The sequence below is a fragment of the Coregonus lavaretus genome (assembly GCF_964263955.1).
Source record: "Coregonus lavaretus genome assembly, chromosome: 17".
NCBI classification, from domain to species: domain Eukaryota; kingdom Metazoa; phylum Chordata; class Actinopteri; order Salmoniformes; family Salmonidae; genus Coregonus; species Coregonus lavaretus.
In genome coordinates, this window is record NC_140004.1 from 37,834,697 (window position 1) to 37,851,049 (window position 16,353).

At 43.5% G+C, this 16,353-nt stretch overlaps 1 protein-coding gene across 1 annotated transcript in view; it reads right to left on the minus strand.

Annotated features, from left to right (window-relative positions):
- The window catches only part of efna5b (ephrin-A5b), a 138,321-nt gene extending 129,068 nt beyond the window's left edge, over positions 1–9,253 (minus strand). The window contains exon 1 of the mRNA XM_084180378.1: positions 8,317–9,253. Within this exon, the coding sequence (XP_084036504.1) occupies positions 8,317–8,441 (125 nt within the window). The 5' untranslated portion in view covers positions 8,442–9,253. The remainder of the gene's footprint in view (positions 1–8,316) is intronic.
- Positions 9,254–16,353: the final 7,100 nt, after the last annotated feature.

The window sequence follows — 16,353 nt, forward strand, 5'->3', positions numbered from 1 at the left end:
CTTTTCATGCAAATGATGTTATTGCGTCAAAATGCAATTTAACTTTGAGTGTAAATTAGTTTAACAGCAGAACACAGAAAACAAATCAAGCAAGACTAAATGAGCTTGTTGACATCAAATAAATGAAAAAATAATTTTACTACACTTGATCAAAAGCTCAAAAGAATGTAATCACAAAGAAATGTGTTTTTCTTGAAAATATGTCTATATGCCTGACCTCAGCATAAATGTAATAAGTCTAAAACAGACACAGAACATAAAATGCAAGTTATGTTTTTGGACTCCTCTCTCTATGTTGACACAGGGCATAAAGAACTGGTGCCATGTGTGGCAATGTTGAGTTACTACAAGTTCCAGTCAACCCGTCCTCACCCAAAACTGAAACAATGCATGACCCATACAGTCACCATACACTCAACGGAAGGATTGGAGGGGTGGAGGAGAGGAGTGTCCGTGTCTGATACATTATTGACAGATAGGGGTTTGGAGTTTGGGGGGGGGTGAGTGAGCCGCACAATAGCGCCCACATCTGGTCTGGGAAGGTAGAGCACTCCATGCCACTACCAGCTGCTTCCAGATCTCCTATGGAGGGCAGAGGCTGGGTGGGGGTGTACTCTGCTAGGGAGGAGGGGGTGGTGGGGGGGGGGTGAACTCTGCTAGGGACGGCGGAGGGGGTTTGGGGGTTGAGGGGAGACCAAGGGTAGGGGCAAGGACTGGCGGCGAGGGCCTCTACAGCTCCAGACAAAGGCATAATGCCCATAGACATGCATAGAATAGACATATTCCTATAATTGTAATTCAGAGCTCTAGAGAAACAAGGACAAAAGACAGCATGCGTTACTGATAAACTGCATCTACCATCTACCCCTGAGAACTGGTCCAGAGTCATTTATGGTGTTTAGGGCTATAGGTAATGGTTAGAGCTGGGATAGGGAGATCTGGTCCAGAATCATATACTCTCCTATACCTCAGAGAACCCTGACACACAGAAACTATACTCAGACCAGGGGGATAGAACGCATTAGGGCTTGATAAAACAAACCTGGGGAAATAAAGAAAAAACCCAGGGAAAGTTATTTTAATCAATGTTGTGACAGAATTTGATAAAAGTATAGTATACGGTCGGACACATGTGGGTGTTGCGTAAGCTGGTTAATACTTTATTGTTTCTAAGTAAGTAGTCCCGTGTAGCTCAGTTGGTAGAGCATGGCGTTTGCAACGCCAGGGTTGTGGGTTAGATTCCCACGGGGGGCCAGTATGAAAAAAATGTATGCACTCACTAACTGTAAGTCGCTCTGGATAAGAGCGTCTGCTAAATGACAAAAAAAAAGAAAAAAAAGAAAGTTAAGCTATAGCGTTGCTGTGAAAGCTGGGGATTAGTGGGCAGCTGAATGGAGATGGACCAGCCGATAGTGGAGTTTCAGCACTGCACATGACGTTGGAGTGATTAAGCTCAAAACAAAGTAGAAAGCTGGACATTGAAATGAGTTAGAGCCACAATACAGTACAGCCATCTATAGCCTACCAGTGCAACAACAACCGAAACCTCCAAGGAGTAGAAAAATAGTTAAATAATTTAGGAAAATATTTCATATATTCATGTTCCTGTTATTTATCTACCAGCACATAATGTTTTAACTGGGACAAAAATGTATCAGAATTAACTTCCACATAAAAATCCACCAATATAAAATTCACAAAAACAAATCAAATTTGCAAATAAAAAATCTAAAAGTGTAGCTTCTTCACCGAAATGCATGTTTTCCACAATGATATGCAAGATAATCTAATCTCCAACGAGTGAAAGACATCCACAGACCCCAGTGAAGCTGCTTGTTCTGCCTGCTGCTCGGCGTCTAACAGTGTCAAAGCCGAGAGGCCTTCACCTCTGCTCAGGACCAGGGCTCACTGAAGAACAGCTGATCCTCCCACACTTATTTTACTGAGCTATGTTCTCCTCTCTCTATCATTATAACAGCCCACCATGGATACACTTCAGAGGTAGAAAATGAAGCTGTTGTTACTTATGACCGCATAATAAGTTAAGTCAAAAATACACAGAGGTTACTTGTTCAAACACTGTGTTCAGTTTTCTCAAAAGGCTCTCTTTAATTTGGAAAGATATTAGTATGGCTTGTATGACTACGGAATTCAAAGAGTAGGCCTACAGAAAAAATACATTTCCAGAAAAGTTGTAAAACCCTCATTAATGTATTGGGTCAATTTATTTGTCAAATTAAAATGAGCTGTGTTAACAGGTTTTGTCCAAAAGTAGTGAATGCTATTTAGGCCTAATAAAAAGTGATTCATATCACAAAGGATCCTCTTCTCAGTTCTTGTTTCTTCATGAATCCTTTAGACAACTGTTTGATTTAATAATATGTCACACCTTGTACGTGGTATCTCTACTGCTCTCTCCCTTCCTCACTCTCTCCCTCTAACCCCCTCTCTCTCCCTTCCTCACTCTCTCTCTCCCTTCCTCACTCTCTCCCTCTAACACCCTCTCTCTCCCTTCTCTCTCGCTTTCTCTTTTCATTTCTGTTGAGTGTACCCTGCTCTTGCGGACGTTGCAGGGATGAAAGAACAACAGAGCAAGAGGTCATTAACGAGAACTAATCAGCCTTCAGTGAGAGACAGGGGGAGAGAGAAAACCTACTGATGGAAAAAAAAGTCTGACGGTATAGAAAATGAGGGCAGAGGATAGTGAATGTGTGTACAGCATTGGGGTCAAATTCATTTAAAACGCAACTCAAATCCACTATTAAATTGGACATGGAATTTAATCTAAAATCTTTCATGTAAATAAATATGCTATTAAATAAGACAAGGAATTGTAACCAAAAATTATAAGTAATGTAAATAAACAAGGCCGTATTGGGTTTTGAACCCATAGTCTCCTATGGATACCGTTACGGTATAGACCACGGGGTCTGGAGACCGGCATTCCCTCTACAGTCTGAATATGTACCGTGTCTGTGTTAGTGCACAGTCAGCACATACACACACACAGTGACAGATAGTTTGTCACGTCCCGTGGCTCAGTGACAGGTAATGAGAAGTCCAACCGGGAGAGATGTAATTATGAGAGGTTTGCGAGAGTGTGGAGGAGAGGGAACAAGCCCCTGGTGACCTCCCGGCCCATTCTTCACATAGCACAGAGACATGCACAGAGTGGCCTGAGAGCTATGAGGGAGGCCAGCCGATCAGGTTTGGGGTCAAAATCATTTTAGCTCAGTCCATTCGGGATGTAAATTCCAAAGTCCATATGTACTTTTGTAAATCTCACACACACACACCTCAATGTTCTCTGGCAGACTCTGGCTAGCTTTGTGTTGTATTATTTCTGTGTGTGTGTGTGTGTGGGGGGGGGGGGGGGGGTCTCTGTGAGTGTGTGTGTGTGCGTGCGTGACCTCTGTCCAGCTAGCGCTAGCTGGGTCCGTGTAGGGACTCCTGAAATATCTAATTGTATTCATTCATTTTCTGGTCCCAGTGTGGGAGAGGGAGAGAGGGAGGAGGAGAAGGAAGAGGTTGCGAGAGGGAAGAGCTCTCACCAGCAGGACAGCAGGAACCTCCTTAGAGAAAACAAAGTGACTCAATACTGAAGGTACTGAGATTAAGAAAGATAGAAAGAAAAAGTGAATAATAAGTAGAATCCTGAGAGAGAAAAACTGTCCATTAAGGACATCAGAAATAATCGCAGGGACTGAGAGAGAGAGAGAGAGAGAGAGAGAGAAAATGAGAAAAGAGAGAGAGGAGAGAGACAGAGAAGAGAGAGAGAGAGAGAAAAAAAGAGAAAAGAGAGAGAGGAGAGAGAGCGAGACAGAGAAGAGAGAGAGAGAGAGAAAAAAAAGAGAAAAGAGAGAGAGGAGAGAGAGAGAGAGAGAGAGAGAGAGAGAGAACTTGCTAGCTAAGTGACTAGCTTGCAAGATAAGGCTTCTTGGTTACAGCAGAGACAATCTATCTCCTCCTGGATCAAGATCCCTGCTCCCTAAATTTGTTTTGTGCTTTTTTGGGGGGGGGGCGAATACCGCCCCTTGTGTGCACTGCAGTAATACCATATACCCTCGTATGGTACAGGAACGGTATGAAGGTATGAAAATCTAGATACCGCCCAACACTAGTTGAGAGTCAAACAAACTTGATTAGTGTAAGTAGAAGGGAATGACTAACATTATTAAAGCCTTTCACAGAACCTGTTTCCTGTCCTCGGGCTAGTCAGGAGTTCAGAAACAAGACGAGGGAAACAATCTATTACTCAGATTTTACAAGACACAAGAGTTCAACACTATTGGAGCTAGCTCACTTCTCCACAGTTCTGTTTTGCTTTCCTTCAATTTCAACTCTCAACCAGGGATTTAGTTTACTCAAAAGTTTTAATTTCTGTAGCTTTATTTTTTCTTCCACTGGAACTAAGCAAACTGTCAGCACATCTGGAGTAAATCAAGCGGTCCACAGAGCCGCCAGTCAAAATCTTTGTGAAAAATGTGCACCCTAATGAAACTGTGTCTATCAGTTTAACACATCAGATTGAGCTTAAATGTGCATTACTTCCATTGAACAAAGCGACACACAAATAAACAACTGGCCAAGATAAAGCAAAGCAGTGTGATAAAAACAACAACAACACATGGGTTGTTACACATGGGATAAAACAAAACATACAGTCAATAACACAATAGAAAATGTATATACAGTGTGTGCAAATGTAGTAAGTTATGGAGGTAAGGCAATAAATAGGCCATAGTGCAAAATAATTACAATTTAGTATTAAAACTGGAGTGATAGATGTGCAGAAGAAGATGTGCAAATAGAGATACTGGGGCGCAAATGAGCAAAATAAATAACAATATGGGGAGAGGTAGTTGAGTGGGCTAATTACAGATGGGCTGTGTACAGGTGCAGTGATCGGTAAGGTGCTCTGACAACTGATGCTTAAAGTTAGTGAAGGAGATAAGAGTCTCCAGGTTCAGAGATGTTTGCAGTTCATTCCAGTCATTAGCAGCAGAGAACTGGAAGGAATGGCGGCCAAAGGAGGTGTTGGCTTTGGGGATGACCAGTGAGATATACCTGCTGGAGCGCATACTACGGGTGGGTGTTGCTATGGTGACCAATGAGCTAAGATAAGGCGGGGATTTGCCTAGCAGTGATTTATAGATGACCTGGAGCCAGTGAGTTTGGCGACGAATATGTAGTGAGGGCCTGCCAACGAGAGCGTACAGGTCACAATGGTGGGTATTATATGGGGCTTTGGTGACAAAACGGATGGCACTGTGATATACTACATCCAATTTGCTGAGTAGAGTGTTGGAGGCTATTTTGTAAATGACATCGCCGAAGTCAAGGATCGGTAGGATAGTCAGTTTTACGAGGGCATGTTTGGCAGCATGAGTGAAGGAGGCTTTGTTGCGAAATAGGAAGCCGAATCTAGATTTACCTTTGGATTGGAGATGCTTAATGTGAGCCTGGAAGGATAGTTTACAGTCTAACCAGACACCTAGGTATTTGTAGTTGTCCACATATTCTAAGTCAGACCAGCCGAGAGTAGTGATTCTAGTTGGGCAGGCGGGTGCAAGCAGTGTTCGATTGAAGAGCATGCATTTAGTTTTACTAGTGTTTAGGAGCAGTTGGAGGCTATGGAAGGAGTGTTGTATGGCATTGAAGCTAGTTTGGAGGTTTGTTAGCACAGTGTCCAATGAATGGCTGCTACAGCACAGGCGAGCAGGAAGCACGGCTGTTGATTGCGTGTGCTATCGGGCCGGGGCTAGCAGATGGATCTTCGTGGTCGTCGCAACGGGAAATCTGTTGAAACCACATCAAGGCTAACTGGTGCTTGCTTCGAGGGTGGTGGTGATTAGCCAGCAACATCCATTCGGTTGCAGCTAGCTAGTTGCGATGATCCGGTGTTAAGGTCCAGTGATTCAGTGATTCCGGCAGAAATCCGATCCAGTGATTCCGGCATAGATCCACTTGTAGCCTGACCACTAATTGCTCTCAGCATTCATATTTTTTCGGAAACTTCAAACTGAATATAAATAGTTATAAAACAATGTCTGTGTAGCTATGATAAAATACTTTGTATGTAGTTGGAGAATAAGATTATGTGATCCATTCAACAAATACTAAATACTTTTGTCAGTTGAGTGAGTGAACAGCAAAAACTTAATTGGAAAAAATCAGACTAGGGTTAATATATAGCCATATGGAAAGTAAAATACTCTTTTGCAGTTAGAATAACACATACAATAAGCTAAATATGATAAGCAAATACACTTTTGACTATGTGAAGTGTGAAAATGTGATATATTTACTTCCAAATATTTTATGACATGTACAGTATGACCCTCTGTATTTGGAAAATGTCAATAGCTATACTTTCTATGCTATGGGCTCAAGGAAATGTAAATGTCAACCTACGCTGACCTTATTCTCACTATGTAATACTAATACATGGGTGCTTCATTGTAGCCTACCACTCAATATATTTTCAAGAATATGATAATGAATAATACACAGACACACCACGTCTTAATCCTATATTAGATAACAATGTGTGTGAAACCCAAATGCAGTCTCTTTTCTCTCTCTATCAACTTCAATGCTGTTTTAATTCATCAAGACAAATATTTTTTTCCACTGAAAAAAATATGTATTTTGCACAATGTTTGGTGATATCACCTACTTTGTGGAAAAGTTTTAGAATATAATGCATCATAACGTAGGCTAGATGTGCAACATCCTTACTCAATATTTAAGAAAATAAAGTTCATTAAATCATTTCATATCTGTGAAATCAATTAAATGGGTTTATTTTGGGCAAAATGTGGGCATTGGTTTGTTATGAATTCGTCCCTCAATGTAAACTATCAATGATTCAAGGTTGCCAAACTATTCTGGTCATAGGCTAATAATACTGTGTATATGTCCTACATTTGATATATTGATGATCAACTTATTTTCATGTTTGTGGTTTTAGACTGTATGACAATACCTATGCTCGCAGGAAGTAGATTGATTTAGTGCAGCAAAAGTTGCTGCTTTTACAATCAGTCAACCTTCAATTGAATTACTGTATTTTCATATAAATTAAATATCTATAATTTAACCATTTAAACCTATAAATTATAATAATCGCAGAATTATATAATTCAAAGTCGGTGAGAACATGTTTGGGTTACAATCCAGAGGAGCTTAACTTTTTTCACTGGTTTAAAACATGTTTTCCGAATAAGAACAACAAGTGGATTGGATAAATCACTGGTGAACAGTGCATATCATGATCAAAATAAAAGACAAGAGATTAAACGACTAAATCTGTGGTCCTCTGTAGCTCAATTGGTAGAGCATGGCGCTTGTAATGCCAGGGTAGTGGGTTCGATCCCCGGGACCACCCATACGTAAAAATGTATGCGCACATGAATGTAAATCCCTTTGGATAAAAGCGTCTGCTAACTGGCGTATTAAATTAAGTTCAGCCTCGCGAAGCTTTATTCCTGGTTAAGTAGGCCTATTTCTGATAAACTTCTCAATTGTAAGAGCGACCCACACATGTGTCCTTGCCTACAACTAGTGCCAAAACATACTTGAGCGCTTCCCGCTCACATGCAACATCTAAATTGTAACATTTTCGCCCGCTTGCTGTTCTCGGAAATCAGAAGTATGGGTTAATCATAGGGCCATCTTATCCGTGAAATGACAGCACTTGCTGAGTTGCATCCCGCTCATTCAAAGATGAGAGATGTAGACCTACGCAATGGTCCACGCACTATCCTACATGCTCCAACAGTAGGCTTTAATCCATTCGAATTAACCCACAAATAATGTTCCATGATTTAACCCGGGGCCTATTCAGAAGACCGGCACTAGCGCCCAAACTCATGCGGGTGTTCGATTCACAAACACGCAATGCAGACACTGGAACACGCAAGAGATTACTCTCCAACCGTGAGCTTTTCGGGTGACACATCTCATAGGCTTATTATGACAATATACCAGATTTGATCAACTTGACTTGATTACTGTTGACTGAAAACAATTCAGCGTAGACTGTATCCCAAATAGGTTAGCCTATATTCAACCGTGTGCGCACAGGTTGTGTTCTGTTGCACCAATAGGCTACCCACATTTCTGGGAAATAACCTATAACCCATCAGAGAGAACTGTTCAATAAGCAGTACTCTATACCTTAAATAAAAGGCTATACACATATTTAATCGACCGAAACGTATTGGTCCACACGAGCCGCCCCGGCCAGTGTGGAGACCACAGAGACAACATCGACTCCCTTCGGCCCCACTGGCCGCTCTGAGTGGCACCTACCTGGGGTTGGTTCGGTTCCAGAAGACGGCATACCGGTCGGCCACCACCTTGGAGCTGGGCTCCTGGCTGAATACACACATCCATAGCACCAGAAAGACAAATAGCACCATCTCCACTTTCAACATCACTACAGCAAAGTTCGGCACGTATTCCTCTTCGATGCGGGGTGACTGCACGATCAGTCAGTTCTAGGTACACTTCAGCAGGAGAGATGCCTTCTTTCGTTTACATTTGTGTGCTTTTTCTTTCCTCTGTCGCAGCTTATGAATGGCAGAAATAGGCAAGACACAATTCAATGCCACATAAAATCGCTGTCGCCTACACCCCTACGTGTAAAGGGCTTTGATAGCGCAACCTGCGATATAGATGACGCCTTGCTGGTCACTTGGTTAATATTAATTGACGACCGTAGCAGGTGAAGTTACCAAATGCGAGTGTCACTGTGTGTAGTGCTTCTCGTTCAGGTTGTGTCCGGATCCAGTTTTATGATGTGTTCATGGGACGTCAGCTTTGACGGTTCCAGGACACGTAAAAATCACTCCTTGGGCAAACACATTTTTTTCACACAAATGTACAAAAAGGGATATCAATACAGGTAGTCAGATGTATAAAACGGTGGTTAAAATGCTCCTCTAATACAGCAGTCTCTGTAAGGTTATGGCATGCGCTGAGCTGGATCCGTGTCAGGACTGCTCGCTGGGAATCAACAGCGCAGAGGGTAAGTCCAAGTCCAAGAATGAGAAAAGAATCGGAGCAATGTTGCGCTAAAGCTCGAGTCCGTCAGATGTCACCGTTTTCAGAGATGGAACTTTGGAAAGCCATATAGGCAACCCCCGGCTGTAGTGAAGTCGTTTATACGTAACGCTGTCTCAATGCTCCGTTCGCAGACTGGCCGAAAAAGGCTGTTGTCCTTTCTCAGCGCTGTCTTGAAAGTGTCACGGGGAGGTGGGGAGGAGTCCGTCCTCGAGCCTCTCTCATGCGCTGCTGCTGGGTGACAGTAGAGCAACTTGTTTACCCGGAACCCAAATGGCAGCATTCCACTGCATTCTCTTCATATATAACCATTGGAGAGAAAAAATAAAACACTGTTGATTCATGTGATTCTTTCATCTGATGTTCAGATTCAACGAGACGAGAGGGAAAGTGAGAGCAAAGGCAGTTCGTTGCTGACTGTCAGAGAGTGGGTTTGGTTACAGCCGAACGGAGGATAATCCCATTGGTTTGAATTTTGAATGGGCGTCACACTCGCAAAACAAAAGCCCTCCCCTCCCAACTAATTCAATTACTATGTGGCAGCTGAAAGCATCCTTTGCACCGGGAGAAGGAGCTCCGGACAGGGACGGAGAGATACACTGTCAGATCGCACTGATAAACGCACTGAGCAGGCTATTTAATTACCCAGCAAACGGACAGAGACCAAGGTTCGAGTTACAATCTGGACCAACATTGTGTGTGTGTGTGTGTATGTGTGTACGCGGGCATTCTCAGAATATAATTAGAATGAACAAAATACCTCTTGTTCTTCACGTTTGTAGCCCTGGGCGTATAGCCCGTCTTATGATTTTAAAGAAAATACATTTTTCAAGCATACTTTTTTCATGATGACATGACCCTCAGCAGCGGATGGACATCCAACTTGTTGCGGTCAATGCAGCACCCAGACGCCCCATAGTGGAGACCAGGTAAACCAGCCCACTCCTACAACGGGCACAACGAAGTCCGACTGGACCCTAGAGGCTATGAAAACATTTTATGGCAAATACCCTCGAGAGATTTATTTTAGAGGGAGTATAGAACACATTTAGGCAATTTTAAGAAGATAATTTTAAATGTTAGAAAGTGACTTCAATCATACCTAGCGAACTGTGCATATGGGGAAATTCCTACCCGATATATGCGCGCGTAAATGGAATTCTTTACGCACTTTTCTCTCTAAGCATATTCTGACCAGCCAGCTATTCTTTCAGGGTGGAGATCAGAGAAATGGAGGTGTGGCAGATGTGTGTATACGGATATGCTGTATTCTGACCTTGACTTAATTCCCTCATAATTCCACCACCTTTAAGCGCAAGTAAACGTGGAACAACATCACATATATTTTTTCCCGATAGAAATAACACCATTCTCCATGCACTGTAATTTACAGATTTATAAAAGCTATTGATAAGAGTTATAGGTAAATTAGTAATCCGATTGGATGAGGGGATTGTAAATATAAATGACAATTGTTTTAGATCTATGTACCTTACGATGCTGGAGACAAACATCGAGAGCATGGGACCATAAGTTTCTATCTGCAAAAAGATGATTCTGAAATCATTGACTTTAAAGTTCCAAACCCTCATTGGTTTGAATGGTGTCCGCATTTTTAATCTGGTATTATTTTGAACTTAACATGATTTTGGGTATTTAGAGCACTATATAGATAGAAACATTGAACAGAATGATTAAGAGGTGTTGGGTTAAATGCGGAAGACATATTTCGGTTGAATGCATACAGTTGTGCAACTGACTACGTAGGCGTCATTGTAAATAAGAATGCGTTCTTAACTGACTTGCCTAGTTAAATAAAGGTTAAAAAATTATATATATATATACATGTATCCCCTTTCCCTTCCCTATGTCAATAACTCAATTTTGACAAAAATGCAAAAATAACTTTACAATTCCAAGCTCTCGAAATGTGAAACCTCAATCCAGTCAAATGGCATCAAACTGAAGCCTATCAACATATCAACTTTCTGACAGTGAAGTTTATGAAATGCTGTGGCATTATGCAGTATTTAAATTGTATGGCCTTTTGCGCAATGAGTCATGACAAATTGAACCTTTTGGCACTCTCGAATGTTTAGCCTATATAGGCGTACCCTGACTTTCTCTGTTTCCTATTTATATCAGTATCAACCATTAGTAGGCCTAATAATAACACATTTAACTGTCAATTTACTAGTTAGTTCCCTTCAGTTGGTATAGTCTACATTTCATATCATTCCATTTAATTACATTGTTTCTACCTTTGCCTCCTCTGTACGTCCTCACAGCCGTGGGGTTATTGCTGAGGATCAAACATTTCATGTATAGAAAAAGGACATGTAGGCTAATTAAATAATTATGGAGCGGAGCTCAGACCAAGCCGCAGCTTGAACCTGACGCATGGCCAGCCAGCGCATGGCGCAATAATTTGCTGTGTCCTGATGGAGACATGGATCTCCCCAGAGAACACTGCTACTCCAGCTGCTCTTTCTTCAACTGACTATGTTTTCTCTCATAGTCCGAGAGCATCTGGTCGTCGTGGTAGAGATTTTCTATTTTCTCCCCCTCTCACCTTTCCATCTCCTCATTTGAATTCCATGCTGTCACTGTCACTTGTCCACTGAAGCTTAACATTATTGTGATCTATCGCCCACCAGGTGCCCTTGGAGAGTTCCTCAATGAGCTTGACACCTTGATAAGCTCATTTCCTGACGATGGCTCACCGCGCTTCGTACTTGGCGACTTCAACCTCCCGACGTCTACCTTCGATTTATTTATTTCGAAATCTCTCTTTCCCCTCCTTGCCTCTTTTGACCTCACCCTTTCCGAATCCCCTCCAACTCACAAGACAGGCAATACGCTTTACCTCCTCTTTACTAGAGGCTGCTCGCCTACTAATCTCACTGCAACCCCCCTCCAGGTCTCTGACTTTGTTTCCTTTTCTGTCTCCCTTTCCTCCAACCCTAACCACTCAGCCCCTACCCAGATGGTCATACGCCATCGCAATCTTCACTCTCTCCCACTACTCTCCTCTTCTATCCTATCATCTCTCCCTTCTGCTAAATCTTTCTCCCTCCTGTCTCCTGATTCTGCCTCTTCGATCCTACTCTCTTCCCTTTCTGCATCCTATGACTCGCATTGTCCCATTTCCTCCTGGTCGGGTTGACCCCCCCCTCCTGTTCCATGGCTGAGTGACTCATTGCAAGCTTACAAAACAGGGCTGCAGGCAGCTGAGCGTAAATAGAGGGAAACTAAACTTCCGGAGGACCTATCATCCTTTCACTCCCTCCTCTCTACCTTCTCTTCCTCTGTATATGCTGCTAAAGCCACTTTCTACCACTCTAAATTTCAAGCTTATACCTCTAACCCTAGGAAACTATTTTCCACCTTCTCCTTAATCATCCACCCCCTCCCCCTCCCTCGTCCCTCTCTGCGGATGACTTTGTCAACCACTTTGAAAAAAAGGTTGACGACATCCGCTACTCATTCACTCAGCTTATTGAGTCCACTGGTCTCAATCACACATAACTACCCCACGCTTTGACCTCTTCTCTCCAGATGACATCCTGCGACTAGTGAGGTCTGGCTGCTTGACAACCTGCCCGCTCGACCACATCCCCTCCTCCCTTCTCAAGACCATCTCTGGAGACCTTCTCCCATTCATTCACTTCCCTCATCAAGTCATCCCTGACCACTTGCTGCATCCCCTCTGACTTCAAAATGGCCCGAGTTGCTCCCCTCCTCAAGAAACCAACACTCAACTCAACTGATGTCAAAAACTATAGACCTGTATCCCTTCTTTATTTTCTTTCCAAAACACTTGAGCATGCTGTCTATGATCAACTTTCTCGATATCTCTCTCAAAATGATCTTCTTGACCCTAACCAGTCAGGCTTCAAGATGGGTCACTTAAACGAGACTGCTCTTCTCTGTGTCACGGAGGCTATCCGCACTGCCAAAGCCGACTCGCTCTCCTCTGTTCTCATCCTCCTAGATCTATCCCCTGCCTTCGACACTGTGAACCATCAGATCCTCCTCTCCACCCTCTTAGGGCTGGGCGTCTAAGGCTCTACACACTCCTGGATTACATCCTACCTGGCAGGCCGCTCCTACCAGGTGACGTGGAGAGGATCTCTGTCTGCACCACCTGCTCTCACTACTGGTGTCCCCCAGGGCTCGGTTCTAGGCCCTCTCCTCTTCTCTCTATACACCAAGTCACTCGGCTCCGTCATATCTTCACATGGTCTCTCCTATCATTGCTATGCGGATGACATTCAACTACTTTTCTCCTTCCCCCCTTCTGACACCCAGGTGGTGACACGCATCTCTGAGTGGCTGGCAGATATCTCAACTTGGATGTCGGCCCACCACCTCAAGCTCAACCTTGAGAAGACGGAACTGCTCTTCCTCCCGAGGAAGGCCTGCCCGCTCAAAGACCCTCCATCACAGTTGACAACTCCACAGTGTCGTCCCCCCCCCCCCCCCCCCCCCAGAGTGCAAAGATCCTTGGTGGGATCCTGGAAGTTTGCATCCACTACAAGACCACGGTGCATACCTACGGAACAGCAAGAGGAACTGCCCCTCCCTACCTTCAGGCTATGCTCAAACCCTACACCCCAACCTGAGCAATCCGTTCTGCCACCTCAGCCCATTTCAAGCGCTTCTCTGTCCTGGCACCCCAATGGTGGAACCAGCTTGCCCCTGAAGCTAGGACAGCAGAGTCCCTGCCCATCTTCTGAAAACATCTGAAACCCGACCTCTTCAAATAGTATCTTAAATAATCCACCTCCTCACCTCGACCCCCACCCCCCAAAAAAACTTCACCAGCACTTGATCCCCCCCCCTTCTAGCTCTGACTCCGATAGATACGATGTTGATGGAATATCTCCTTTCTAAGCCTGTGATATTTGGTTATCCCACCTAGCTATCTTAAAATTAATGCACTAACTGTAAGTCACTCTGGATAAGAGCGTCTGCTAAATGACTAAAATGTAAAAGTATTGTGTGAGGCTACTGTCAACCAATCATTAGGGTATTTTTGTTTGGTCACGTTCTTGGTTAGTCAAAGACTTGACTGAAACCAACTTGGCCACAATTCAGTTTATGTCAAAAGCAGAGTTCTATAATCCCATGGCAAACACAGCCACAGAGACAGGCCATAGTATAATCAAAGGTTATTTATTATAAATTCAGCTTTTACAACAATGACAATACGCAGCATCACTACGGCCCGCTTAGAAACATATAAAAGGCTAGGATTTAGGGCTATATGCTAACTGAGCACCGGGGGAAACTAACACATCAGTTGATTCACTCATGGAGTGGTGGCCAATGTTTGTTTGTTCGGCTCTGTCCGAGCAGGGTTCGTTCGGCTCTACCCGAGCAGTTCCGCTCTTCCTCCCGAGTAGGGGTCGTTAGTCGATGGCTGGGTAAGTTGTCAACGGCAGGTTGCCGGCTGTCCCTCGATCCGCACCGGCCCGCCTGGGTGGTAGCGTTGGGTGTAGCCTCTCGCAGTGTCATCGGGCGTGTCCCGTGTCTGTAGTCGCAGGGGACACAAAACATACAGTTACAACATGTACTGGCCAACAATTGGAGTCACACTCACACGCTGGAAATAAGTAGTGCTATAGAGAGCATTGTGATTTGTGTCTTTTCCCCACAGTGGAGAGGAGCATCAGAAATGAGGTGGACGTCCGTCAGAGAGGTCCCCAGTCCAAATAGCATTTGAAGCTAAGTTCCAGTTCCTTTTAACTTTAGTTCTGGGCCGTGTTTAGAAATTAGTTTGGGGAGGTAGGAGGTGATAGGGAATTGGCAACAGCTGTCTCAAATCAATGTAGCCCATACCAATCTGGGAGATCACAGCACACCATGCAAGTAAACAAATAGTTCATGCAATTCAATTTCACACGTGAGAATGTCAGAAATTAAGTAAAAGGCAGTCATTGTAAACACAAAGCACGCGTGATTAAAAGGCACTCATAAATAGGGATGATATAAAATAATAAGACCTGCTGATACATAATGTTTTTAAAATTGTATAAACTGCCTTAATTTTGCTGGACACCAGGAAGAGTAGCTGCTGCCTTGGCTGATTTTTGGTTGTCGCAGATGCACCTCCCCCGATTTCACTCCTCGACTTTCGTCTACAGTCACTTTCAATGGAAGGAAAGCAAGAGAAGCGGAGTGGGCTGGTGTAGTGGTGTTAAGTAACTAAGTAAAAATACTTTGAAGTACTACTGAAGTAGGTTTTGGGGGGGTATCTGTACTTAACTTTACTATTTATATTTATGACAACTTTTACTCCACTACATTTCTGAGGAAAATATGTACAGTATCAGTCAAAGTTTGGACACACCTACTCATTCCAGGTTTTTCTTATTTGTTTTTGCTCTTTTCTACATTGTAGAATAATAGTGAAGACATCAAAACTATGAAATAACACATATGGAATCATGTAGTAACCAAAAAAGTGTTAAACAAATTCTTCAAAGTTGCCACCCTTTGCCTTGATGACAGCTTTGCACATTCTTGCCATTCTGTCAACAAGCTTCATGAGGTAGTCACCTGGAATGCATTTCATTTAACAAGTGTGCCTTGTTAAATGTTAATTTGTGGAATTTCTTTCCTTCTTAATGCATTTGAGCCAATCAGTTGTGTTGTGACAAGGTAGGGGTGGTATACAGAAGTTAGCCCTATTTGGTAAAAGACCAAGTCCATATTTTGGCAAGAACAGCTCAAACAAGCAAAGAGAAACAACAGTCCAATATTAGCATTCTTCTGGCATCAGCCAAACCCAGATTGGTCCGTCGGACTGCCAGCTGGTGAAGCGTGATTCATCACTCCAGAGAACGCGCTTCCACTGCTCCAGAGTCCAATGGTGGTGAGCTTTACACCACTCAAGCCGACGCTTGGCTTAGAGAATGGTGATCTTAGGCTTGTGTGCGGCTGCTCGGCCATGGAAACCAATGTCATGAAGCTCCCGACGAACAGTTCCTGTGCTGATGTTGCTTCCAGAGGCAGTTTGGAACTCGGTAGTGAGTGTTGCAACCGAGGACAGACGATTTTTACGCGCTATGCGCTTCAGCACTCGGCGGTCCCGTTCTGTGAGCTTGTGTTGCCTATCACTTTGCAGCTTCACACTTCACAATAACAGCACTTACAGTTGACCGGGGCAGCTCTAGCAGGGCAGAAATGTAACGAACTGACTTGTTGGAAAGGTGGCATCCTATGATAGTGCCATGTTGAAAGTCACTGAACTCTTCAGTAAGGCCATTCTACTGCCAA